Source organism: Megascapheus bottae, chromosome 29 (assembly GCF_031878675.1).
Source record: "Megascapheus bottae isolate mThoBot1 chromosome 29, mThoBot2.hap1, whole genome shotgun sequence".
NCBI classification, from domain to species: Eukaryota; Metazoa; Chordata; class Mammalia; order Rodentia; family Geomyidae; genus Megascapheus; species Megascapheus bottae.
The window spans coordinates 10,771,951-10,797,646 of record NC_143537.1 but is presented as its reverse complement, the minus strand read 5'-3'; the positions used below and the strand labels follow the sequence as shown (position 1 = coordinate 10,797,646).

General features: G+C 45.8%; 1 protein-coding gene and 1 pseudogene across 1 annotated transcript in view; both read left to right on the top strand.

The window, feature by feature from the left end:
- Positions 1-681: 681 nt before the first annotated feature.
- LOC150044730 (2-iminobutanoate/2-iminopropanoate deaminase pseudogene) lies at positions 682-5,735 on the top strand (annotated as a pseudogene).
- Positions 5,736-12,808: 7,073 nt separating this feature from the next.
- LOC150044729 (uncharacterized) overlaps positions 12,809-25,696 on the top strand; it is a 34,471-nt gene continuing 21,583 nt past the window's right edge. The window contains exon 1 of the mRNA XM_090321025.1: positions 12,809-13,111. Coding sequence (XP_090177151.1) covers positions 12,905-13,111 — 207 coding nt within the window. The 5' untranslated portion in view covers positions 12,809-12,904. The remainder of the gene's footprint in view (positions 13,112-25,696) is intronic.

The following is a 25,696-nucleotide window of genomic DNA, read 5'->3' as shown; positions in this document are numbered from 1 at the left end:
GAGTCTCAGGGACTTTCCTGGCAGGGGTGGCTTTGAACCACAATCCTCAGATCTCATTCTCATCAGTAGCTAGAATTACATGAGCCAACAGCAGTCTGCTAGTCAAGTGTCATTTTCACTCTTAGGTCCTCATGGAGTCCCTACTCCTGCACCTTCTATATTGCCCTCTCCTGATAGGCCTCATAGGAAACACCCAGACTGCTTTGTTTCTGACACAGAAGGCAATTCTGTGCCTTATAGGGTAATTATCCAATAATTGCTCTCTAAATTTTATTTGCAGACAATTTACTAAGCAAGTGTGCTCCTAGATTTTCTGCATAATAGGAGTACATTATCTATGGGGAATTTAGTGTAAAATTGATGAAAGAGGACCAGGTTCTCATGACTCAGGCTTGTAATTGTGGCTACTGAGGAGGCTGAGATATGAGAATTATGTTCAAAGCTAGCCTGGGAAGAAGAATCTGTGAGACTCTTCTCTCCAGTTAACCACAAGCAAACCAGAAATGACTCAGTTTGTTAGAGTTCTAGCCTTAATCAAAAAGCTCATGGACAATGCCTTGTGTGCCCCCTTCCCTCTGAGGCGCCTAGGATAGAGACAAGGTTCCAGCTCCTCAGTCTTTGGTGGTGAGCAGATAGCTAAAAGTGATTCTTCTCCCCGATTGGCCGCTAGAGGGTGTAGTCATGTCGTCTCTGATCCGAACAGTGATCACCAAGAAAGCCCCTTGGGGCCCTTGGTGCCTAGAGTGAAGCTGTGTTAGTTGACCAGACCTAGTACATTTCAGGACAGGTTGGCATGGATCCTTCAAGTGGAAAGCTTGTGCCAGGAGGGGTGGTGGAAGAAACGAAACAAGCTCTTAAAAACATGGGTGAAATTCTGAAAGCTGCAGGCTGTGACTTCACCAATGTGGTAAAAACAATTGTCTCGCTGGCTGACATAAATGACTTTCGCGCTGTCAATGAAACCTACAAACAGTGGGGCTCCTGTTGAAATTGAAGCTATCGCTGTCCAAGGGCCTTTCACAACAGCTTCCCTATATGTGGTCTCAGTGTGTTTTTTCAGGAATTTTCATCCTATCCTTAATGTATTAATTTTTGCAAATGGATATCAGCAAATGTATCCAAAATATCTAGTTATTATGTAAATGCCATATCATAGGAAAGATTAGATAAAGAAGATGATGACGTTACTGATCCTATAAATTACACTTGTTTATGTATACTTCTGTATACTCAGATAGCTACAGAGAAACACTAAATGCATAGCTATTCCAATAGCAAAAGAAAAGATGTTATTCACTTAATTATATGAAATATGCGTGTTAGATATGTGGTGAATAAAATTGAAGTATTCAAACTTGAATGGTACAGGTAAAGAAGAAGGAAGTGGAACAACTTTTTATATGAATAATGTTTTTCTATTGAAACTAAATAAGCATGTAATCTCAAAAAAAAAAAAAAAGCTCAAAGACAATGCCCAGACTGTGCATTCAAGGCCAGAACTGACTACAACAAATATATTATATATTATATAATAATGTAATAAATATATTATTAAGTATAATGATAATATTATATTATAATATATTATATTACATATTATATAACTGTAATAATCATAGAACACATAATTATATAATAAATAATATACAAATAAAACATATATATAATGAATATTCCTACTCTAGGTGAGAGATATCTGAAACACTATTGTTTTACCATATAAAAAAATTTTGGGGGGGCTGGGAGTTTGGCCTAGTGGTTAAAGTGCTTGCCTAGCATGCATGAAGACCCGGGTTCGATTCCTCGGTACCACATACATAGAAAAAAGCCAGAAGTGGTGCTGAGGCTCAAGTGGTAGAGCTCTAGCCTTGAGAAAGCCCAAGGACAGTGCTCAGGCCCTGAGCTCAAGCCCAGGACTGGAAAAAAAAAATTTTTTTTGTAGGGGCCGGGAGTTTGGCCTAGTGGTTAAAGTGCTTGCCCAGCATGCATGAAGACCTGGGTTCGATTCCTCGGTACCACATACATAGAAAAAAGCCGGAAGTGGTGCTAAGGCTCAAGTGGTAGAGCTCTAGCCTTGAGAAAGCCCAAGGACAGTGCTCAGGCCCTGAACTCAAGCCCAGGACTGGCAAAATAAATAAATAAATAAATAAATAAATAAATAAATAAATAAATAAATAAATTTTGTAGCCGGGAGATTGGCCTAGTGTTAGCGTGCTTGCCTAGCTTGCACAAAGATCGAGGTTAGATTCCTCTGTAACACATACATAGAAAAAAGCCGAAAATGGTGCAGAAGGACGGTGCTCAGGTCCTGAGGTAAGCCCAGGACTGGCAAAAAAAATTCCCAAAATTATCTTGAAGTTATTTTGGCCAGAACAGGCCCCAGGCATTTGTATAATTCTGCAATACTACTGAGAACAGTGCAGTCAGCAACAAAATAATAGCAGCTCATATTTGATATCACTTCCTGTGCCTCATTTTCTCTTTCTTCAGCACTACATTCAGTGTCTCCATTTTTATCCACCAACCACAGACTCCTAGCCAAGAGTGTCAATAAAACTGACACTTTTAATTCATTCTGGAATAACTCCTTTACTCATTCAAGCTGTGTGTGTGTGTGTGTGTGTGTGTGTGTGTGTGTGTGTGTTTCTAAATAACAAACCTGGTCAGGATGTTCCATATCACACACCAGACTGTGAACATGAGGGTGGTGGCTGTATTGTATGAATGTTCTTAATGTAGGAGTGTGTAAAAGACACCCGCAGTCAGAAAATGCCAAACCATTGCAGTTCCTTTGCAGTGGTGGATGGGAGAAGTTTCTGTTTATGACTTAGAGTACAGAGTTGAGAGATGTAGATATTTGAGTGAAACCTTCTCAACTAAATAGAGATGTATTAGAGATGGAGGTGCCTGCCTGTGACTGTGTTTTCCCCATACAAGCCCGCATCCAGCTTCAGATAACATAGTGTCAGGCTTGAGTCTTTCAACTTTCTGATGGGTTCCTGCAGGCTCTTGCATAGGGACTCATTTTTCATTTTAGTATTTTGAAATTCCTTCTAAAGGAGTTTTTCACATTGTCAGGGGGGAATTGTATTGATTCTTATTTCCTCCTTTTATATAAAAGGTCTCATCTACCACTCATTGCTTGTCCCTTGTATCAATGAAAAACATCTCTCTCTGCAGTAGAGAATAAGTGGGTCTGCTTCTCTAACAGTGGTTCCCCAGGGAGCCAGTCTGACAATCCTGATCTTCCAGATCAGAATCTGCTTTCTAGTCATAACCACAGACAATTTCAGTTTACGATGTTTTTTTTTTGTTTTTTTTTTTTTTTTTTTTTTGCCAGTCCTGGGCTTGAGCTCAGGGCCTGAGCACTGTCCCTGGACTTTCTCAAGGCTAGAGCTCTACCACTTGAGCCTCAGCACCACTTCCGGCTTTTTTCTATATGTGGTACCGAGGAATTGAACCCGGGTCTTCATGCATGCTAGGCAAGCACTTTAACCACTAGGCCAAACTCCTGGCCCCAGTTTACCATGTTTTGAGAGTGTTATGTCTAAGACCTTGGTGTATTGGTTTTTGCCCCATGTACTGTTAGGTTTGAGGCCTTTCAATTTCAAGGCATTTGTCACAATTTTGCATTCTAGACATCAAATAGTCTATTCATAGAATGATGTTTTCTGAAATGACTTTTTCTTCTAAAGAGGAGATCAGGCAGCTTAACTTACTTCTTTCTTTCTCTCTTTCTTTCTTTTCTTCTTTCTCTTTCTTTTCTTGTCTCGAGCAATTCACCTCTAAGCTAGTGCTCTATCACTTGAGCCATGGTGCCGCTTCTGGTTTTCTGTTGATTAATAGAGTCTCACAGACTTTCATGCCCAGGCTGAGTTTGAACCATAATCCTCAAATTTCAGCCTCCTGAGTAGATAGGATGGCAGGCCTGTGCCACCAGCTCCTGACGCTGACAGCTTGACCTCTACCTTCCTCATTCATAGGTTCATCTGTAAAGCAGCCATTAGCTAGAGCTTCCTCTACTTCAGTTTGGAAAACATATTGGGATCATTTTCAAGGAATGGACACAGCTGAAAATGGATCCATAAATCAATCATTGACTCCTAGATTAGGCCAATTGCTTGGCTGAAGAATAGTTTTATTTTGTTTTGTTTTGCCAGTCCTGGGCACATACTGATGGCCTGAGCACTGTCCTTGGGCTTTCTCAAGGCTAGCACTCTGTCACTTGAGCCACAACATCACTTCTGTCTTTTTTGTTCTGAGTATGTGGTACTGAGGAATTGAACCTGGGTCTTCCTGCATGCTAGGGAAGCACTCTACCACTAGGCTAAACTGCCAGCCCCAAGAATAATTCTTTCTTTTGTCAGTTGTGGGTATTGAACTCTTGGACTGGGTGTTGTCACTGAGCTTTTCATTTCAAGGCTGCTGCCCTACCCCTTGAGCCATGCAACACTTCCTTCTGGTTTTCTGGTGATTAAGAGATGAGTGTCACAGACTTCAGCTGGCCGGCTGCTGATGCTGCTGCGGTGGCTCACGCCTGTAAACCTAGCTACTCAGGTGGCTGAGATCTGAGGTTCAAGGCTCAAAGCCAGCTGAAAAGAAAAGGACCTGAGAAAACAGGAAATGGAGCTTGGCTCAAAGGTTGGGTAGTGACCGTGAACTGAAGATCTCACAGACAGCGCCAAGGCTGAGCTCAAGCCCCATGATCCGCAAAACAATAAAAATAAAAAAGAAAGAAAAGAAACAGGAACAGGAACAAAAGAAATCTAACAGACGTCAATGCCTGGGCTGGGACATTGCTCCTGAGCAGCTGGGGGTGGGGGGTGTATTTCATATAATGAATGATTGACAGTTGTGGCAAGAACATTTATTACAGGATTTTATGTCTGAAAAACACAAGTACAATGGAATTGAAACAAGTGGCATTTCAAATCTGTAATGAAATCTCTATTCTTAATGTATTGTCTTAGTTTTTCTTTTACTGTGAAATTTCAAGATGAAGGAAAGAAATAGAGGTATAGGTAGTTTTGAGGTCTCCTGGCATTTTCATCAAGTTAGTAATAACTTGTGAATCTCTGATCAATTTTTGAAATATAACAGCTCTATTTATGTTGTACTTCTGTTTGTTTATTGTTAGGTTCCAGTTCTAGGGCCGAGTTGGCATCCTTAGGATCATAACCATCCTCCCCACCACTCCTAGGTTTGGTTCCAGAACCCATGGGCCACATGGTGAAAGCAGGAAAACCAGATGCCAAAATATGAGTGCAGAGGTAGTGTGCAGCTAGCAGATGTCTAGGAGTTGGAGATGAAATGCTTGGGAGTTGGGCAGGGTAGATGTCTGGGAGCTGGACGACCAGAGGGGATGCCTGAGAGTTAGAGGTCCTGTGACCCAGCAGTCACAGCTCCTATCTGTGAAGGCATCATCCTGGGCACCGCCTGGCACCTAAACATCTGCTGTGTCGAGCCCTCAGTGAACATGAGTACACTGGGCATTCCAGCAGGTGGCGCCCCAGCCCCTGGAGTTCCCCATTCCTCTGTCCCTGGGTGCCCACATCCCCAGTCTCCTGGACACAACACTGACTTCAGCAGTCCACAAACCTTCCAGAGCTACCTGGAGTGGAGGTAAAAAGACTGGGGCCTGGGGTGGCCATCCCTCTCCCCCTGCCCTCAGGCCCAAGCTGGAGCCTGCATTTCCCATTATGCAGGCTTGTTGTGCTGGAGGTCCAGGGGTCTGAGATCTGGGATTTGAGGATGAGCTTGGATCAGAGGTGGAGAAAAATCTGAAAGGGGTGGCAGGTGGGTGAGACCCGTGTGGGGCTCAGTCTGGGGATCAACCACAGGCCATGGCACTCCAATGTTCTTGGGGTGTATGATGCACCACTCCATACTCCACTGAATGCGGGGCCAGGTGCACCCCACAATATATCTACTCCCCATCACCAGGGAGCAGATTAGGCCTAGCTGGGCATGTGTGGCTGGAGATGGAGATGCAGCCCCTGCCACATGTGCCTAAGTCTGAGTGGCAGAGGCAGGCCATCAGTTTCATAGAAACCTTGTCACCACAAGGAAGAAGGGGCCCTCTTCTCCATGGGCGGGTTTGTCTTGCGGAGTGGCCCCATGTGGTGAAGTCTCTAGTAGGGTTTCTTGGACGAGGCAGTAGATGAAGCCCAGGGCTACACTCTAGAGTTCACTCCTGTCGTCTCATCTATATAACTCAGGAGGCTGAGATCTGGAGAATCAGGGTTCAAAGCCAGCTGGGGCAGCAAAGTCCACCCAGTGAACCAGCTAAAACCCACAGGTGGAGCTGTGGCTCTGGTGGTTGGAGTGCCAGTCTAGAGGGGGAAAAGCTCAAGGCCAGGAGTCCAGGCCCTTGTCTGAACTCTAGGGTGATCACAAAAGAAGGAGTGAGGGTGTTGAGCCCTGGTCCCAGGGCCAGATCTGGGGCTTGGCCAATAGGCCCTACCAGTTCATGTTTCCTTTGGGGTACCTCATAGGGCAGAGATGCTCAGACTTCTTGATTCATGACACCTCTCCCCCCACACCTCCATTCCCTGCATATTCAGGCCCTGCTGTAGACAGATGGGATGGGCCTAAGTTCTGAGAGCAATCACCAGTCCTCATGAATCAGTTTCCCTACTACAAATACGAGTATGATTCACCAGAGCCAGGCAATCCTTGATTGTATATTATCTCATTTAATACCTATGACTGATCCAACAGGAGAGCTCAGTCTGAATGTAGCAGTTCTGGTTCAGTTTCTATTGGTGCTCAGATCTGTTTTTCTTCTGGAAGTAATCTTGTCTCTGGGAGGAGGACAAAGACTCAAAAGCTCCCCCTATGGAGTGCATCCTATATTGTAACAGTGATAAAAAGAGGTCTGAGATTAATGCTGGATTCTTAGTTCAAAGCCCCTAATGTGGGAAGACTGGGCTGGTGTGCAGCTTTGGTCAACTGGGGAAACTTGAACGATACAAGCCCACTCTCCACTCACCCACAAAAGAAAGAAAATCCAGGACTCAAATCCAAATTCTATCACCTCTTCTAGATAACTAGAAGAGGAGATTGATAAGGGCCAAAAACTCCAAGTAGTTTCCTTCCTGTTGTGCCCTTGATTGCTTAACTTTGTTCAAGGAGTAAATACGAAATCCAGTAGTTGCGTGGCCGGAAGTTTGGCCTAGTAGTAGAGAGCTTGTCTAGCATGCATGATACCCAGATTCGATTCCTTGGACCACATAATTAGAAAAAGCTGGAAGTGGTGCTGAGGCTCAAGTGGTAGACTTCTAGACTTGAGAAAAAATCCAAGGACAGTACTCAGGCCCTGAGCATAAGCCCACCCACGACTGGAAAAAAAAGTAATATAGTAATTGTGATGTATGTAACTTGAGAATGTCTTCACCTTACCTTCCAATGGTTGAGCAATGCATTTGCTAATGTCCTCAGGTCTCAGCTCCACTTGGGCTGCTTGTCCCAGGGAAGAGGGGTCCCTTTTTCAAACTCCTCTGCCTAGAAGAAGCAGCAGTTTTCTGATTCTCAGTAAAGGGAAGGAGGTGCTGCTAGAAATAAGGATGCTGGAGAGCAGTGTGAGCTTGGAGCTCACAGCCTACAGAAGGAGGCTGCAACAGACTTGTTCTGAAGAAAAAAACAGGGAACGGGAGAGGAAGGAAGGTTAATAATTAAGTTAATATTTTAGATCAGTTGGCCAGAGAAGGGTTTGCTGAGGGAAACTTTTGATCTGGTTTCTGAGAAGATAGAGAGAAGCACAAATATTTATTTTTGTGTATTTGTGTGTGTGCAGGCACATGCACAGACACACACGCTCTTCCAGCAGTGCTGGGGTTTGAACTGAGGGTCTCATTCCAGTGCTTGACTTCTTCCTGAAAGGCAGATTCTCTACTTCTTGAGCCAAATATTCACTTTGAGTTTTTTGCTAATTTATGGGAGATAGAAGCCTGTCAGCTTTGTCTGCCTAGGCTGGTTTTAAACAGAGATCTTCACATATCAACCTCCTGAATACAGGCAGGAGCCCTCAAGCATCAAGGTCCTCTGAAAGGTTTAGAAGAAGAAGTAGCATTATGGCTCAAGTGATCAAGCACCAGCCTTGAGATGAAGATTCAGCGACAGCACCCAGTTCAACCCCTATGACTGACCAAAAAAAAAAAAGTTTTGAAGAAATTTCTAGAGAAGAACATGCCGAATTTGCAAAGGCACTGCCTTATTTGTCAACTTGTTAGATATTTATTTATTTAGAAAAATGTCAAGGTCAGTATAGCTAGGAGAAAAGTCAGTCACATCATAGGGGCCTCATATGCTGTAAGAATTGTCATGGTAGTTCATGTGCAGGAAAGATAACTGTGAGTCCTAATAGTTTCATGTGGTTTGTTATGAAAGGATGCCTCTGGGTGCTGTTAGAGCACTGTGCTCAATATAAAAGGCATAAAATGTTATATATGACATTATTTACAGTAGAGAAAGTTAGAGACACCCTAAATGTCTATTCATGGACAAACTAAATCTGGTATATCCTTTTAATGGAATATTATTCAATCTTAAAGAGGAATGACATTCTGACCCATGGTAAACAGGAATGACCTTTAAAAATATTTTAAGTAGCTGGGCACAGTGCCTCACCCCTGCATGCCTAGGTGAGGAGGCTCTGATCTGAGGATCGAGGTTCAAAGCCAGCTAGGGAACTAATAGTGTGAGACTCAGCCAGGCATGACGGCTTACTCCTGTCATCCTAGCTACTCTGGAGGTAGAGATCTCATGATCAAGATGGAAAGCCAGTCTGGCACAAAAGGACTTGAGATTCTTATCTCCAATTAACCTCTAGAAAATGGAAATGGGATTTGGGAAGAAGGTAGGGTGGTAGACTTGAAATGAAGAGCTCAGGGACAGTGCCCAGGCAGAGTCCAAGAGCCAGGGCAGACAAAGATGAAGGGGCCCTCCTCTCCCAGGGAGGGTTGGTCTTGTGGTGGCCACACGTGGTGAAGTGTCAAGTAGGGGCTCTTGTTTATTTTTGTTTCTTTTCATTTAACTTTTCCTTGGAAGTAGAGCTGTGGCTCAGGTGGCAGAGCACTAGCCTAGAAATGAAAGGCTAAGGGACAGCACACAGACCTGGAGTTCAAGCTCCAGCACTGGCACACACACATTTTCTTTCCACCTACATGAGCAGGGAGAGTCTACTGCAGGAGTGAATGCAGTGTGTGCTGTCTTGCTTACTAGCCAGTGGGTATTTCTGTGCTGTTTGGTGCCAGTTCTGAGCCCCCTCAAGGGCGACAGGGAAGACTCCTCCTCCCCTGCCAGAGCCATGGGCAAGCACAGACTGTGTGATTGGTAGACTAAACAGCTGTCCTCCTCCTCCTGTCCTAGTCTAAACCTCTCTCCTACTCCCTGTCCCCCTCCTTTCTTCCTGCTCCCTCTCTTTCTCCCTAAGGCCAGGAAGAACTTTGAAAGCACAGCCTCTGGAGCCGGCTGCTATCTCCTCATGGGCCACAGAAGCATATAGCTACTTTTCAAAAACACAGCCTGACCACTGATGGTTAACCTCCTATCTGTCACCAAGTCATTACCTATATATAGGGCTGGACATTTGTCATGGCCTTGGTTCCCTAGAGGCTTCAAAGAGATGTCAGTGAATTGGGAGCAGAGAGGAGGCTGTGGTGGGACTTTCTCCTCTACACTGAGCCTTACACGGCTTCTCAGATGAAGGCCAGCCCAAATAATAGCATGAGAAGGAATAAAAATTGATTAGTAACAATAAGTGCTATTTGTTGAGATGGATGCTTTTATTTTCTTGCTCATGGAATGTCCATAGCCATGTCGATAGAACATTTATTATCACCGTGGCTGGCTTGGAATGGTGACCCTCAGATAATAGCCTACTGAGAAGTTATGATTACAGGCCACCAACACCTCTCCGGTTCAACATTTTTTTTTAGTCTACAATTTTTGACTATGTTATTCTCCCTTATATTTATTTAGATTTATTCATTTATTTTGCCAGTCCTGGGCTTGGGTTCAGGGCCTGTACACTGTACTTGGGTTTTTCTCATCGCTAGAGCTCTACCACATGAGCCACTGTAACTCCACCCCAAAAAAGAAAATCCTCACCTCAAATCCAATTTCCTTCATCTCTTCTAGGGAACTAGAAGAGGAGAAGGAAAAGGGTGAGAAACTCCAAGTAGTTTCCTTCCTATTATGCCCTTGATTGCTAAACTTGCTAAAGCAGTAAATAGGAAACACAGTAGTTGCATGGCTGAGAGGTTGGCCTAGTGGTAGAGTGCTTGCCTAGCATGCGCGAAGACCCAGGGTTCGTTTCCTTGGTACCACATATTTAGAAAAAGCTGGAAGTGGTGCTGAGGCTCAAGTGGTAGAGTTCTAGACTAAAGAAAAATCCAAGGACAGTGCTCAGGCTCTGAGCATAAGCCCACACTGAGAAAAAAAAAAGAGAAAAGAAAAAGAAATATAGTAGTGACAATGTACCTAACCTGGGAATGTCTTCAGGTTACCTTCCCATGGTTGAGCAACGCATGTGCTAAAGTCCTCAGGTCTCAGCTCCACTTGGGCTGCTTCTCCCAGGGAAGAGGGGTCCCTATTTGCAAACTCCTCTGCCTAGAAGAAGTAGCAGTTTTCTGATTCTCAGTGAAGGGAAGGAGGTGCTGCTAGAGATAAGGATGCTGGAGAGCAGTGTGAGCTTGGAGCTCACAGCCTACAGAAGGAGGCTGCAGCAGACTTGTTCTGAAGAAAAACCAGGGAATGGGAGAGGAAGGAAGGTTAATAATTTAGATAATATTTTAGATCAGTTGTCCAGAGAAGGGCTTGCTGAGGCAAACATTTGATCTAGTGGCTGAGATGATAGACAGAAGCACAAATATTTATTTTTGTGTATTTGTGTGTGTGCAGGCACATACACACACACACACTCTTCCACTAGTGCTGGGGTTTAAACTGAGGGTCTCATTCCAGTGCTTGACTTCTTCCTGAAAGGCAGAATCTCTACTACTTGAGCCAAATATTCACTTTGAGTTTTTTGCTAATTTATGGGAAATAGGAGCCTGTCAGCTTTGTCTGCCTAGTCTGGTTTTGAACAGAGATCTTCAGATATCAACCTCCTGATTACAGGCAGGAGCCATCAAGCATCAAGGTCAACTGGAAGGTTTAGAAGAGGAAGTAGCTTTATGGCTCAAGTGATCAAGCACCAGCCTTGAGGGGAAGATTCAGGGACAGCACGCAGTTTATTTTCAAGCCCTATGACTGACTAAAAAAAATTTTTTTTGAAAAATTTTCTAGAGAAGAACATGCCAAATTTGCAAAGGCACTGCCTTGTCAACTTTTTAAATATTTATTTATTCAGAAAAATGTCAAGATCAGTATAGGTAGGAAAAAAGTCAGTCACATCATATGGACCTCATATGCTGTAGGAATTGTCACTTTAGTTCTTCAAGGAAAGACACCGGCGAGTCCTAATAGTTCCACCTGGTCTATTATAAAAGGATGCCTCTGGATGCTCTTTTACAGCAGTGTGCTCAATATAAAAGGCATACAATGTTGTTTATGACTTTATTCACAGTGGTAGAAAGGGAGAGACAACCCAAATGTCTATAGATGGATGGACAAACTAAATGTGGTATATCCATTTAATGGAATATTATTCAATCATAAAGAGGAATGACATTCTGACCCATGCTACAAAAGGAATGACCTTTAAAAATATTTTAAGAAGCTGGACACAGTGCCTCATCCCTGTATGCCTAGGTAAGGATACTGAGATCTGAGGATCGAGGTTCACAGCCAGCCAGGGAACTAAAAGTGTGAGACTCAGCCAAGCATGGTGGTTTACTCCTGTCATCCTAGCTACTCTGGAGGTAGAGATCTCATGATCAAGATGGAAAGCCAATCTGGCACAAAAGGACTTGAGACTCTTATCTCCAATTAACCTCTAGAAAAGGGAAATGGGATTTGGCTCAAAGGTAGGGCAGTAGACTTGAAATGAAGAGCTCAGGGCCAGCGCCCAGGTCAAATCCAAGCCCCAGAGCTGACCCAAAAGAAAAAAACAAAAAAAAGGAAGTGAGGTGGGAATCACTAGTAGAACATCAGCCTTGGGCAAAAAGGGTCAACTTCAAATGGAGAATGAAGAAGGTGGCTGCTGTTGGTGAGAAAGACCAGACTCGGTGCTGGGAGTGTGGCTCAGTGCTAGTGCTTGCCCAGATCTCATACCCTCATCAAAGCAGGTCTTGGTATCCTCAGCCCCAGGAGAAGCAAGTGGTGAGCTCCAGACCCCTAGGTCTGGGCATCAGCAGGAATCAATAACTCTCTGCAAAGCCACATCAGGTTGACTGTGAGCAGCAGGAGGAGAGGATGGCATTGGTTGCCAGAGGCCACAGGGATGGCACCAAAGGGTCCCCCTCCCCCGCACCCTGCACACCAGCTCCCAGCATGCACCAGTCAGGGCCCTGCAAACCAACAGTTGTGCTTTGTCTTGGCCAGGTGGGCCAGAAGGGAGCGGGAGGTACCATTGAGGATCGGGAGGGGGGTGGTTTGATGTGAGACCCACCAGATCGCTCCCGGATGACGGGACCGCTCCACTGGAAGGCAGATGTGGACGGATGCAGAGTTTTGCTTACATGATGGAAGAGAGCATCGTGGGCTCGGTGGCTCCACGAGCCCAGCACTGGCATTGGTGGGGTGACCCCCCCGCAGCCATGACTTAGTGGTGGAGTCCGGCTTCCGGCCGGCAAGCAGGAGGAGGGGTGAAAGTTGACACGTGGCCATCACAGCCACCACCACCATCACTGCCACCACCGCTGGTGCTCTAGGAGCTGGTGCTTTCACCTCTACAACATCAGGAAGCGCAGACCGAGGGCACGGAGCCTGGGGCAGGGCCACAGGACCATCGCAGGGACGGATGTGTGGCCTGGAGCAGGGCTCGAGCGGCTCATATTGCCTTGGCGGAGGAAAGACAAGCAGCTTCCGCAGCGGGTGGCTCTGCACCAGCGGCCCTGGTCTGCCTGCCCAGCCCGCCCAACCTGTGGCTTTGCAGCCTGTAGCGGGAGCAGCAGCCCGAGCGCACCTGGAGAGGACGGGAGCGGCGCTGGTTCCCACAGCCAGACAGGTGCGATGGGGCCAGAAGCCCCCACTATCCACTGCCCCCCACCCGGTTTGCTTCAAACCTTCAGCTCCCTCTTCCTCCTCTTCCTGAGTCCTCCATGGCAGCTCTTAGAGAGTTAGCCCTCCTCCCCTCCCCTCCCAACCTTTTCCTTGAAGAGGTGAAAAGCATAAAAAGCTGCTCCCCATTTTGAGGGAGCAACGATCTTGTTGTTTATACTCAAAAGTGCCTATAAATTGAAGAACAGGATTGTGGTGTCCATAAGTTCCAGGAACTGACCTGTCTGCATGAAAATTAGAATTCCTGGAAAATCCAAGCATAGCATTTGTTTTTCATGCCATAAAACTGCCTTCAGTCAGCTAAATGGTACTCAGCCGGCCCTGGAAAGTCCCTGACCCCCACTTTATCTCACTCAAGCATCTGGTTGTTGTTTTGCTGTAAATAGTGGTGTTTGCCTTAAAAGCCTTGTAAAATTTCAGCTGTGCTTCCTCCTAAGCTCCACTGTGTCCGGTGCAGGACAAAGCCCAAGCCGCAGCCCGCCTGAATAAAGCCTTGCTTTTGCATTTTGGAGCTTCTGACTCACGGTGCTCTTCTTGGTGGTGGTCTCACAACCTGGGCATTGCATTTGTGGGCTCCTCTGTCTGTGATCCCCCAGGAACCCTGTGGAGACCCTCTGAAGGCTGGAAGGTTTATTGCTTTGTGATGGGTAAGAGCTAAGAGCACTCACTGTTTTTCTGTGTCTGTGTTGTTATGGTTTTTACTCTCATCTTGTGCCAATGGGTGGCATCTGTATCTGGCAGGCTCTCGCTAGGAAAGACATGTCTGGACAGTGATCCTGGAGGGAAAGGAAGGTGTCCTGATCCCTATTCTGGACAAGGGCCCTCTGGACCCTAAGCTATCCTGGGACACCGAAGAGGTGTCCCTCTGGGTGGACAACACTCCCCAGGGAGGGGAAGAAGGAGTCTCCCTGATTCCCCTCATCACCAGGTGGACTGTGTTTGGGCATCTTCCCTCTGAAAGTAGTGAGGGGGCGCCATCTGGTAATCTGTCCCAGGAAAATTCAGCTGTTTGTTTACATTTGTTGCTTGTAATCTGTTGACTGTTTCTCGGCTCTTTTATTTTATCCTTTGAACATTGGAAACAGCACCTCTTCTCCCTTAGATCTGACCCTTGCACATTGGCAGGATGTGCAGGAGACTCTCAGTAACAACAGTGTAATAGTTCAAAAGAAAAAGTGGGTCACATTCTGTTCCTCCGAGGGGTCCCCCTTCAATGTGGGATGGCCCACTGGCAGTACTTTTGATTTGACAGCCATCCGGACAGTCTAGGAAATTGTTTTTGGGCTGCATTTATACCCCCCTGACCAACTTCCTTTAATTAAGTTGCCTTTTAAAAAGTTTTGGTTTGAACCTGGTTCTGACCTGCAAGAGTAAAATTGGCAAAGCTCTCTTGACACAAACTTCCGGAGAATGTACGACTGATATTTTTGTGCGCTTTAAGATGATCTTTGAGTATGAATGTGTGTATGAATGGGTGTGAGGGAACATGTTCAAGGTTAAATTGTCAGCATGCTGTGTGAAACACTGGATGAGCTCCTCCTTGAAACACGAAGGCCATTGTGTAAATCTAAGTCTAAACTTCAAGAAAATTATTGGCTTTAAATGTTTTCCAATGTTTTAAGGATTATTGCATTAATTTATAGAGAAACTGATTAGTAAGATTTTTCTAAAGTTTCTTAAATCTGCATTTAAAAACAAAATCTGGTATTATAATGCGTAGAACTGTTTAAATTGTAAGTTTTGTTTAGCTTGTTTAGCCCAGAGACACTAGGGAATTTCGAATTTATTTCCTTGAGTTAGGTTTGGAGATAAGTATCAAAATTTAAATGTGAATTTTTTTTATCAATGTTAGAAACTCAGTCTGTCTTTTAAAACTGTTTAGGTAATAAATGCCAAGAGAAAGGTCCAGGAAAACTTATTCTTGTGTGACGATCTTTGGGGGTGAGAGGTGAACTAGCAAAGCTGCAGCTCTGGGTTCCCATGGTGGGACAGGCCTTAGGGAAGGTCCACGCATGGTGAAACAAAGTAAGCTAGCACAAAACCTGTTCATTTGTACCTGGTCAGATGGACTGAGTGGACCATCTTCATTATTTTTCTTTGCAGACTGACAATGGACATCTGGTGGTAAAATGTAGGTGATGTGATTAGTATTTCTTAAACTGCCCCTTAAAATGAATTGAATTGGGGAAAAGGCCAATTGGGTAAGTGGCACTCTGCCACGTGAACCACAGCACCACTTTTTGCCTTTTCTGTGTATGTGGTACTGAAAAATTGAACTTGGGTCATCATGCATCCTAGGCAACCACTCTACCAGTAGGCAAAAATCCTGCCCATTATTATTTTTGTCAGTTGTGGGGCTTGAACTCTGTGTCTGAGCACTGTCCCTCAGCTCTTCATTCAACTCAAGGCTACCACCCTACTGTTTCACACACAACTCCACTTCCAGTTTTCTAGTAGTTAATTTGAGATAAGTATCTCATAGACTTTTGGTGCCTGAGCTGGCTTTGAACCACAATGCTCAGATCTGAGCCTCCTGAGTAGCTAGAATTACAGGTGTGGGCCATTGAGACCAAAGATACAATTTTTGAAAATTTATAAAATATTTTTATCTTTTTGTATTCATTATCTTCCCCACTCCTCTACCCCTTCCTGAGGACCAGGACTTGATCTTGGGTCATCAAACTTAGTCAGGCAGCAGAGCTTTTCACTGAACATTTAGGACTTTTGTACTTAGGCTGGTCCTCTCAAAGCTCATCTGCTCAAAGTCTGCTCTCCAATGTATCTCATTCACAGGTAGGCCCTAGAAGATGAGTAGGTGAGCCACTGGGGCTCTTTCTGTGGCTTTTGGCAGTAGTGTGTGTAAATTTGAGGAAGAAAGGCCTACTGGGAGGAAGTTTGTCAATGAAGGTGTTCCTGGAAGGGGCTATTTTGACTCCAGCCAGCTCCTTTCTGTCTGTGTCTGCTTCCTTAGCTTAAGGTGCGCAGCTTTCCTCCACCAACCTCATGGATGCACAGGTGTGCAAGGAACCACAGGTGGAAAATTCTGAATCATGAACCAAATAAAATCTCTCCCCTTGAAGCTGATTTCTCCAAGGTAATGTATGCTGGGAACAAGTGTTTTTTCTCAAGGCTAGCACTCTACCACTTTGAGCAACATCTCCACTTCCAGTTGTTGGAAACTGTCAGCTCACTAAAGGGGCTTGGAAAATATGGGGATTTGTATCCCTGTACTTGAAGTACCATATATATTGGTGGCTTTATTGCACAGAGCTAAATAAAATGTCATTATTCACTCTTTGATGGAGCAGGTTAGACTGGGAACCCTGGCCTAGCTGGGCATGCATGCTTGGAGATGAGGATGCAGCCCCTGCCCCATGTGCCTAAGTCTGAGTGGCCAAGGCAGGCCATCTATTTCATATAAACTCAGACAATGATGAAGGGGCCCTCCTCTCCCAGGGAGGGTTGATCTGGTGGGTCGGCCACACGTGGTGAAGTGTCAAGTAGGGGCTCTTGTTTATTTTTGTTTCTTTTCATTTAACTTCTCCTTGGAAGTGGAGCTGTGGCTCAGGTGGCAGAGCACTAGCCTAGAAAGAAAAGGCTAAGGGACAGCACACAGACCTGGAGTTCAAGCTCCAGCACTGGCACACACACATTTTCTTTCCACCTACATGAGCAGGGAGAGTCTACTGCAGGAGTGAATGCAGTGTGTGCTGTCTTGCTTACTAGCCAGTGGGTATTTCTGTGCTGTTTGGTGCCAGTTCTGAGCCCCCTCAATGGCTGCAGGGAAGACTCCTCCTGCCCAGTCAGAGCCATGGGCAAGCACAGACTGTGTGATTGGTAGACTGAACTGCTGTCCTCCTCCTCCTCCTGTCCTCGTCTAAACCTCTCTCCTACTCCCTGTCCCCCTCCTTTCTTCCTGCTCCCTCTCTTTCTCCCTAAGGCCTGGGAGAACTTTGAAAGCGCAGTCTCTGGAGCAGGCTGCTATCTCCTCATGGGCCACAGCAGCATATAGCTACTTTTCAAAAACACAGCCAGAGCACTGATGGTTAACCTCCTATCTGTCACCAAGTCATTGCCTATATATAGGGCTGGGACATTTGTCATGGCCTTGGGCCCCTAGAGTCTTCAAAGAGAGGCCAATGACGTAGGAGCAGAGAGCAGAGAGGAGGCTGTAGTGGGACTTTCTCCTCTACCCTGAGCCTTCTATGGTTTCTCAGATGAAGGCCAGCCCAAATAATAGCATGAGAAGTAATAAAAATTGATTAGTAATAATAAGTGCTATTTGTTGAGATGGATGCTTCGTTTATTTTCTTGCTCATTGAATGTCCTATCTTAAAACTTAGTTGGGCTAGGAATGTGACTTGGTGGTAGTTTGATTGTACAGCATGTGAGAGAGTGCAGGTTCTATTCCTCAGTATCAAATAATCAAACAAAACAAAAAGCCAAAATGTCACTGCTCAAGTTGAACAGTTGTAGCCTTGAGAAGAAAGCTCAGTGACAGTGCCTACACTGAGCTCAAATCCCTGGATTTGCGAACATCAGCAACAAAGAAAGAAAAAAAAGGAAAAGAAAACCAATTTTAGAAGTCTCACTGTGTCTCAAGTGGTAGAGTGCTAGCCTTGAACTGAAGAGCTCAAGGAAGATATCCAAGCCCAGAGTTTGAGTCTCTCCAACAACAAAAAGTATATTTTGCCTGGGTGATGGGGAGCCTGTAATCCTAGCTACTCAGGCGGCTGTTATATGAGGATCAAGGTTCAATGCCTACATGGGCACAATAGGACCTGAGATTCTTATCTCCAGTTAACCTCTAGAAAATGGGAAGTGGGGCTTGGCTCAAGGATAGGATGCTAGCTCAGGGACAACGCCCAAGCCCAGAGTTCAAGCCCCATGATCCACCCGCCCCCCCAAAAGAAAGAAAAAGAAAGCCAATGTTATCAAATTCCATTGTTTTAAACACACACACACACACACACACACACACACACACACACGTAGAAGCATGAAACGATGGAATACATATATAACTGCAAACGTTTTGTCCATAATCACCTTACTTTACCCTGTCTGTTCATCCTCCTTGCTCCCATTGGAGATAATTTTCAATGTAAAGGTGATATATAAAAGCAGCCACAGTTACATAAGTGTGTGTGTGTGTGTGTGTGTGTGTGTGTGTGTGTGTGTGTGTATATGTGTGTATATATATATATATATTAACACTTATGCATTTTTTTTTTCTTTTGACACTTCTGGGACATGAACTCTTGGCCTGAGCACTGTCCTTGAGCTTTCTTTTTTCTTTTTTCTTTTTTTTGTCTATGAATGTCATGATGTATAAACTTGTCCCTCCCTCTTCAACTTGTAAAATATATATTGGATTCCTGATACATACCCTCCCCTCACCTCCACCCTTCCTCCTCTTCATTTGCCCCTTGACCCTACTTCATTCTTTCAATTACCCACTTCCTGATGGGGAATCTAATTTCCATACCCCTGTAAAGGCATTCAGCGTAGTTTTTTTTTTTTTTTTTCCTCCCACTTAGTCTTTCTTCCTACCAGGACGAGAACAAAGTACCCTCATCCCCTAATACCAATATGGTTGTTTTGTGTTTTTTTCCAGTTACTTAAATGACACAAGAAGTGATAGCCTAATCAGTTAAGTATGTAATTTCTACAATTGTGTGAGAGGTCAGGATAGCAAGACATATTCCTGACTTTTAGTAATAAGAATCTACTCATTCTGTTAGGAAACAGAAAAGGATTGCTTGGAATTTTGTGAAATAATTTAAAGCTCTCAATCGTTTGCACTTCCCTTAAATTCTTCACATTACTCCTGTCATTAGCTCTCTGTGTAGATTAGAGTTTACTGAGGCAATTTGACTGGCATATTTCAAAAACCTTTGAACCTTGATTTCCATTCTATACAATGGGACATATAAATGCATCCCCCTATAAACTGGATATTGGTAGTTTTGACATCCTCTTTCTGTGAGAAGTGAATGAATGAGATATTAAATAAAAATGTGCCTAGGATGTGGCATGTCTAAGTCCCATTTTCTTCATCTAACTATAGTGCATCTACACTGCTTCCACAGTGTGGCTACTGGGAGGAGTGCTACAATGAAGATGGCTGTCAGCATGCCACTTTGCTTTCCTGACATATATTCCTTCAGATATATGCCCCTGAGTGGTATTGTTGGATCTTCTGGTACTTCTATTTTTAGCAGTTTGGGGAACTTCAGAGAATTCTGAAGACATGGACTGATCTCCATGTCACTGGTAAAAACTAGCTACTCTCACCTTTGAGAAATTGATTTCTTTGTTGTTATTAGCTTTCATTTTTGTGTGAGATTGGTCAATGGCTTTCTCAGCCTGGTTATTTCACTTAATGTAATATTTTCCACAGCCCTTCATGAGATTCCGAATACAGCCTTCTCATTGCAAATGTGTTCCAGCTGTTGGATATGAAATCCCTACATAAGAACAACATGGATGTTCCCATTGTACTTCAATTATCCTATGGTCAGCTATTCTACTCCACAGCTCCTTGAGAAGTTGGTTCTATTTTGTTTCTTTCTTTTTTTATTTCGGTGGTCATGGGGCTTGAAATAGGCCTGGGGGATTTGTGGCCCTGTAGTTTAATTACAACACATATTGGTGGCTTTACTGCACAGAGCTAAATGAAATGTCATTATGCACTCTCTGATGGAAATCAATCACAGTATACTGCCAGGAAAAAATGAGGCTGAGGCCAGTGCACAGGGTCCCTGGATCTGTCACTGTGTGTGCATGACTCTAATTGGTGCATGAACAACCCTCCTGTTACCCTGTGCTGATTGATGGGGCATCCTCACGCAGGCCCCATGTTCTCTGGTGATTTTCTTGCTTTGGGGATTGGCAAGCTCAAAGATGGGAGATTCATTTGATAAGGGCATGCACCCTGCCCCAGGGAGACCCATCCTGGACTATTTGCCACTGGCAGTCTGGATTCCTGTATCCTCCACGTGAGCCCTGGAACCCCACACCCCACAAGAGAGGTGAGCCACTACAGCCTCCTAGCTATCTGGGGGATTTGTGGGAAACTTGTGAGTTTTCTGGACTTGGAATTTTGGCATTAGAACTCTGGGGTGGGGTGGGGTGGGTAATATTGCAGGATACAATGTGCGGGGCGGGGAAACGGATTCACTGTGTGCAATGTGCACTGTGCATTTTCCCCTTGGAAGAGTGAGGCAGGGGCTCAGGGTGCATGCAACATAGAAGGGGGAGGAGAATTAGGGGACACTGGCACCCCAAAATTTCACTTTAGGCTTGGAAATTGAGCCCATCTCCAGCACCTCCATATCCACGACATACCCCAGGCTTTGGAGGCATATTGTTGGGGACCCCTCCCTTCTCTTGTCCCAGCAGAGGCCTCTCTGAGAACCACAGGAAAAAAGCAGAAGTCTGGGCCATTTCTGGTCTTGGGTTCTTCTGGGTGAATTGGTGGGGAGGGGTAAGCTGCAGGGTATTTTTCCAAACCCAGCAGACCACTAATTTAGTGCACGTAGCCACTCTTGCATTCCATCTTGTGTCCCTGGCTTTTGTGCTTGGTGTCCTGCCTGGGTTGACTCCCAGAGAAGGTGCTGAAATCCACTGTGGGTAAATGATGGTGATGGATCTCAGTTTTCACCCTCAGAACTCGCCCAGCCCTAAAGTCCACATGTGAGGGCAGAGTGGGGTTCCCGTTGTAGGGCCGTGTTAGGGTCTATAGGATCACCACCACCCTCTCCACCACTCCATGATCTCTAGGTTTGGTTCCAGAAACAATGGGCCACGTGTTGAAAGCTGGAAAACCAGAAGCCAAAAGATGGGTGCAGTGGTAGTGTGGAGCTAGGAGATGCCTAGGAGTTGGTGGTGGGAACACTTGGGAGTGGGCAGGGTAGATGTCTCTGAGGACCAGAGGGGATGCCTGAGAGTTAGAGGGCCTGTAACCCAGCAGTGACAACTTCTGTCCCTGAAGGCATCATCCTGGGCACCTAAACATCTGCTGTGTGGAGCCCTACTTGAACATGAGCAAGCTGGGCATTCAAGCAGGTTGGGCCCCACACCCTGGAGTTCCCCATTCCTCTGCCCCAGGGTGCCCATATCCCCAGTCTCCTGCATACTACACTGACTTCACCAGTCAACAAACCTCCCAGAGCTACCTGGAGTGGAGGTAAAAAGCCTGGGGCCTGGGGTGGCCATCCCTCTCCCCCTGCCCTCAGGCCTAAGCTGGACCCTGCATTTCCCATCATCCAGGCTTCTTGTGCTGGAGGTTCAGGGGGCTGAGATCTGGGATTTGAGGATGAGCTTGGAGCAGAGTTGAGAGGAACCTAAAAGGGGGCGACGGAGAGGATAGTCCTTTGGGGGCCTCAGTCTGGGGATCAACCACAGGCCATGGTACTCCAATGTTCTTGGCATGTATGATGCACCCCCCATATTCCACTGAGTGCGGGGCCAGGTGCTCCCCACAATAATCCCCACTCAGCATCACCAGGGAGCAGATTAGGCTGGGAACCAACGTCTATCTGGGCATGCATGGGTGGAGATGGAGATGCAGCCCCTGCCACATGTGCCTAAGTCTGAGTGGCCAAGGCAGGCCATCTGTTTCATAGAAACTCAGACAAGATTGAAGGGGCCCTCCTCTCCCTAGGATGGTTGGTTTTGTGGGGTGGCCCCACGTGGTTAAGTGTCAAGTAGGGGTTCTTGGATGAGGCAGTAGGTTGGGCCCAGGGCTACACTCTAGAGTTCACTCCTGTCATCTCATCTGTATAACTCAGGAGGCTGAGATCTGGAGAATCAGGGTTCAAAGCCAGCTGGGGCAGCAAAGTCCACCCAATGAACCAGCTAAAACCCACAGGTGGAGCTGTGGCACCAGTGGTTGGAGTTCCAGCCTAGAGGGGGAAAAGATTAAGGCCAGGAATCAAGGGCCTTGTCTGAACTCTAGGGTGGTAACAAAAGAAGGAGTATGGATGATGAACCCTGCTGCAGGGCCTGATCTGGGGCTGTGCCAACAGGCCATGCCGGTTCATGTTTCTTTAGGGGTACCTCATAGGGCAGAGATGCTCAGACTCATGACACCTCTCCCCCCACACCTCCATTCTCTGCATGTTCAAGCCCAGCTGCAGCCAGATGGAATGGCACACGTGCATTCACACCTGCACCCTGCACCTGGTGGTGAATAAACCCCACCTGATATTCCTGCAACAACTCTTCCATTTCCCTCTATCTTCCCTGGCCTGTGGCTTAACCTCCTCAGCCCCTGTGGTGGCTCTGCTGCCAAGACCAGCAGCAAGAACTAGACCATCACTGGCCTGTGGTTCAAGGTGGGCTTCCATACCAAGATCCTGGGGCTCTGACCACTGAACCGTTCCGTGCATGCCCTGATTCTCTTGGGGATCAGCTCCCAGCCAGCATGGAGGCCAGGTCCCCTGAGCGCTCCCCTGTGCGCCCCCTCAACATAGCCAGGGCTCCCCTAGGCCTAAATACACAAACTCTGGTATTCCCACAAGCAGTTGGTGCATAAAGGCTACAACAGCAGTGCTCACCTATCAGGACATAAGCCTGGGTGTCCAACCACACATCCCATACACAAAGTCCCACAGCCATGGCTCCCCTTGCCTGTGTGCCCATGCTTGAGCCATGAGGCAAACTTGCTGCATAACTTGGGATGCAGGACCCTGGGGTTGCTACCGCCTCACAACGCTGCATACCCACTAAACTCATCCCGCTCCCCGCCCCCCCCCCCAGGGTGCCCCATCTCTGGCCCTTCCCCACCTCTGAGCTGAAGAAGAGTTAGTTAGGCTCATGGTGAAACATTGATACACACTAATAAGAAACTGGGGAGGGTCAGGCGCCAGTGTTGACACCTGTAATCCTTGTTACTTCTATGGCGGAGATCTGAGGATTGTGGTTCAAAGCCAGCGCAGGCATGATAGTCCACTCAATGGCATGCTTAATCCAGTTACCCACCAGAAAACTGGAACTTGTGCTTTAGTTCAAGTGGTAGAGTGCTATCATTGAGCTGAAGAGCTCAGGGACAGTGCTCAAGCCCAGAGTTCAAGCTCCAAGACTGATTAAAGAAAAAGAGCGAGAGAGGAATGAGAGTCAGAGAATGGAGTGGGGAGCTCCTCTCCAAAGTGGTAACATGGGGCGTTTTCCCTGGTCTGCTCACACAAGTTTAGTCCCAGAATGAAGGAGGTGAGGAGTCTGTCATTCAGTACAGAAAACACTCACCCTCAAAGGATATTTAGACAGACTCCTGCTTATCGTTGAGCACGGGAGCTATCTGGCTGGGAAAAGCTACTGCCCTTCTCTGGGACTGAGAGGAATTTCTCTTGGTGGCCACCCACTTGGAAAGATTGGGGGTCTCCCAACCTGGGCTTTCCAAAGTCAAGGCCTGAGGCTGGCATCTCTCTGGGGCCTTCAATGTAATATATTTGATAATTTTGGAAGCCCTGTACCAAAAACTTAGTGAACTGAGCTAGGATTCAGTTTAGTGGCAGCTCAGTAGCTGCCCAGATCTTCAGGGGGGGGCTGAGTCCTTAAAGGTAAACAGCACCTTATGATGTCACCTCAAAATGCCCATCGTCAATATCCACAATTATGAAAGCACTGCTAGGTGGTCGAGCAGCTTAAGCATTTCCACAAAAACAAAAATAATTTGGCTGCTAAGACTGCCAGATTATTACAGTACATGAGTTGCCCTTGAATTTTCCTGGAAGTTTCTTTTCTTTCTTTTAGTCATTGAACTTGAACTCAGGGTCTGAGCAGTATCCTGGGACTTTTTCAAGGCTAGAGATCTACCTCTTAAGCCACAGCACCACTTCTAGCTTTTTCTATGTATGTGGTTCTAAGGAGTAGAACCTGGGTCTTTGTGCATGCTAAGCAAGCACTCAACCAGTAAGCCAAACTCCTGGCCTGTCCTGGAAGTTCTTTATCTGGTTACCATAGCTTTACATTCTCTGTTCTCTAAGTAGTCAGATATTATGTGTTCAACAATGTTGCCCCTGATAGGAAAATTATTGCAATCACATACAGTGCAATCTGGATTTCAGAAAGGTCACAAATAAATGTGAGGCACACCAGAAGTCTCCAAATTGAATGCATTACATGTTTTTTAGAAAGTTTAAAAGAAAAACACTTCATTGTAGGATGAAACACTTGAAGAAAACTATAGTTTACATTACAGATTGCCTGGGGTGGTAGTTTGGCATAGTGGTTTAGTGCTTGCCTAGCATGGATGAAGACTTGGGTTCAATTCCTTGATAACACATACATAGAAAAAGCTGGAAGTGGTGCTGTGACTCAAGTTGTAGAGTTCTAGCCCTTAGAAAACCCAAGGACAATGCTCAAACCCTGAGCCCAAGCCCTTGGACTTGCCCCCCCCCCCCCAAAAAAAAGCAACCATAGCAAGATAAAACACTATAGGTGAGAGTGCTTAAAAGGGTCCTTGTTAATCGAATGCTGCTGGCTCATACTTATAATCCAACCTACCCAGAAGGCTGAGGTCTGACGATCAATCTGGGAAAAATCTGTCAAATACTTATCTCCCATTAAGCAGCAATAAGTTATAAGAGGGATGTGTGGCTCAAGTGGTAGAATGTCAGCCTGAAAAAACAAAACAAAACGAAAAAACCCACCAAAAACGGTAAGCATCAGTGCCCAGATCCCGAGTTCAATCTGTTCAAACCTCAGAATTCAGACACACAAAAGGGTCTCTGTGCAAAAGTGGTGTGGAAACCAAGACCTGTGGAATGGGGAACCCAGCTTCAGGGGTAATATGGAAAAACATCTGGTAGAGGCAATAGCTATGGTGAAAGTCTCAGGGCTGGAATGAAGTCAGAATGTGGAGGAAGGGGTGTGGGGCTGGTTCTGAACCAGAAAGAGAATGAGGGGAGGTGATATTAGAAAGATCAGATCCAGCTGGTCCATGGTGGCTGATGCCTGCAATCCTAGCTACACAGGAGGCTGATATCTGAGGATCATGTTTCAAAGCCAGCTCCCATCAACTACTCAGAAAAAGCAGGAAGTGGTGCAGTGGCTAGCCTTGAGCTCAAGGATGGGCCCCAAGCCCTGAGAAGAATCAACAGTCCTCAGGCTTCAGTTTCTCTACTGCAAATACAAGTACGAGTCACCAGGGCCGGGAATCCTTTGTGTATGATCTCATTTAATACCTATGACTGATCCAATAGGAGAGCTCAGTCTGAATGTAGCAGTTCTGGTTCAGTTTCAATTGGTGCTGAGATCCCTTTTTTCTTCTGGAAGTAATCTTGTCTCTGGGAGGAGGACAAAGACTCAGAAGCTTCCCCTGTAGAATGCATCCTATATTGTAACAGTGATAAAAAGAGGTCTGAGATTAAAGCTGGGTTCTTAGTTCAAAGCCCCTAATGTGGGAAGACTGGGTTGGTGTGCAGCTTTGGTCAACTGGGGAATCTTGAACGATATAACCCCACTCTCCCCCCACTCACAAAAGGAAGAAGATCCACGACTCAAATCCAATTCCTTTCAACTCTTC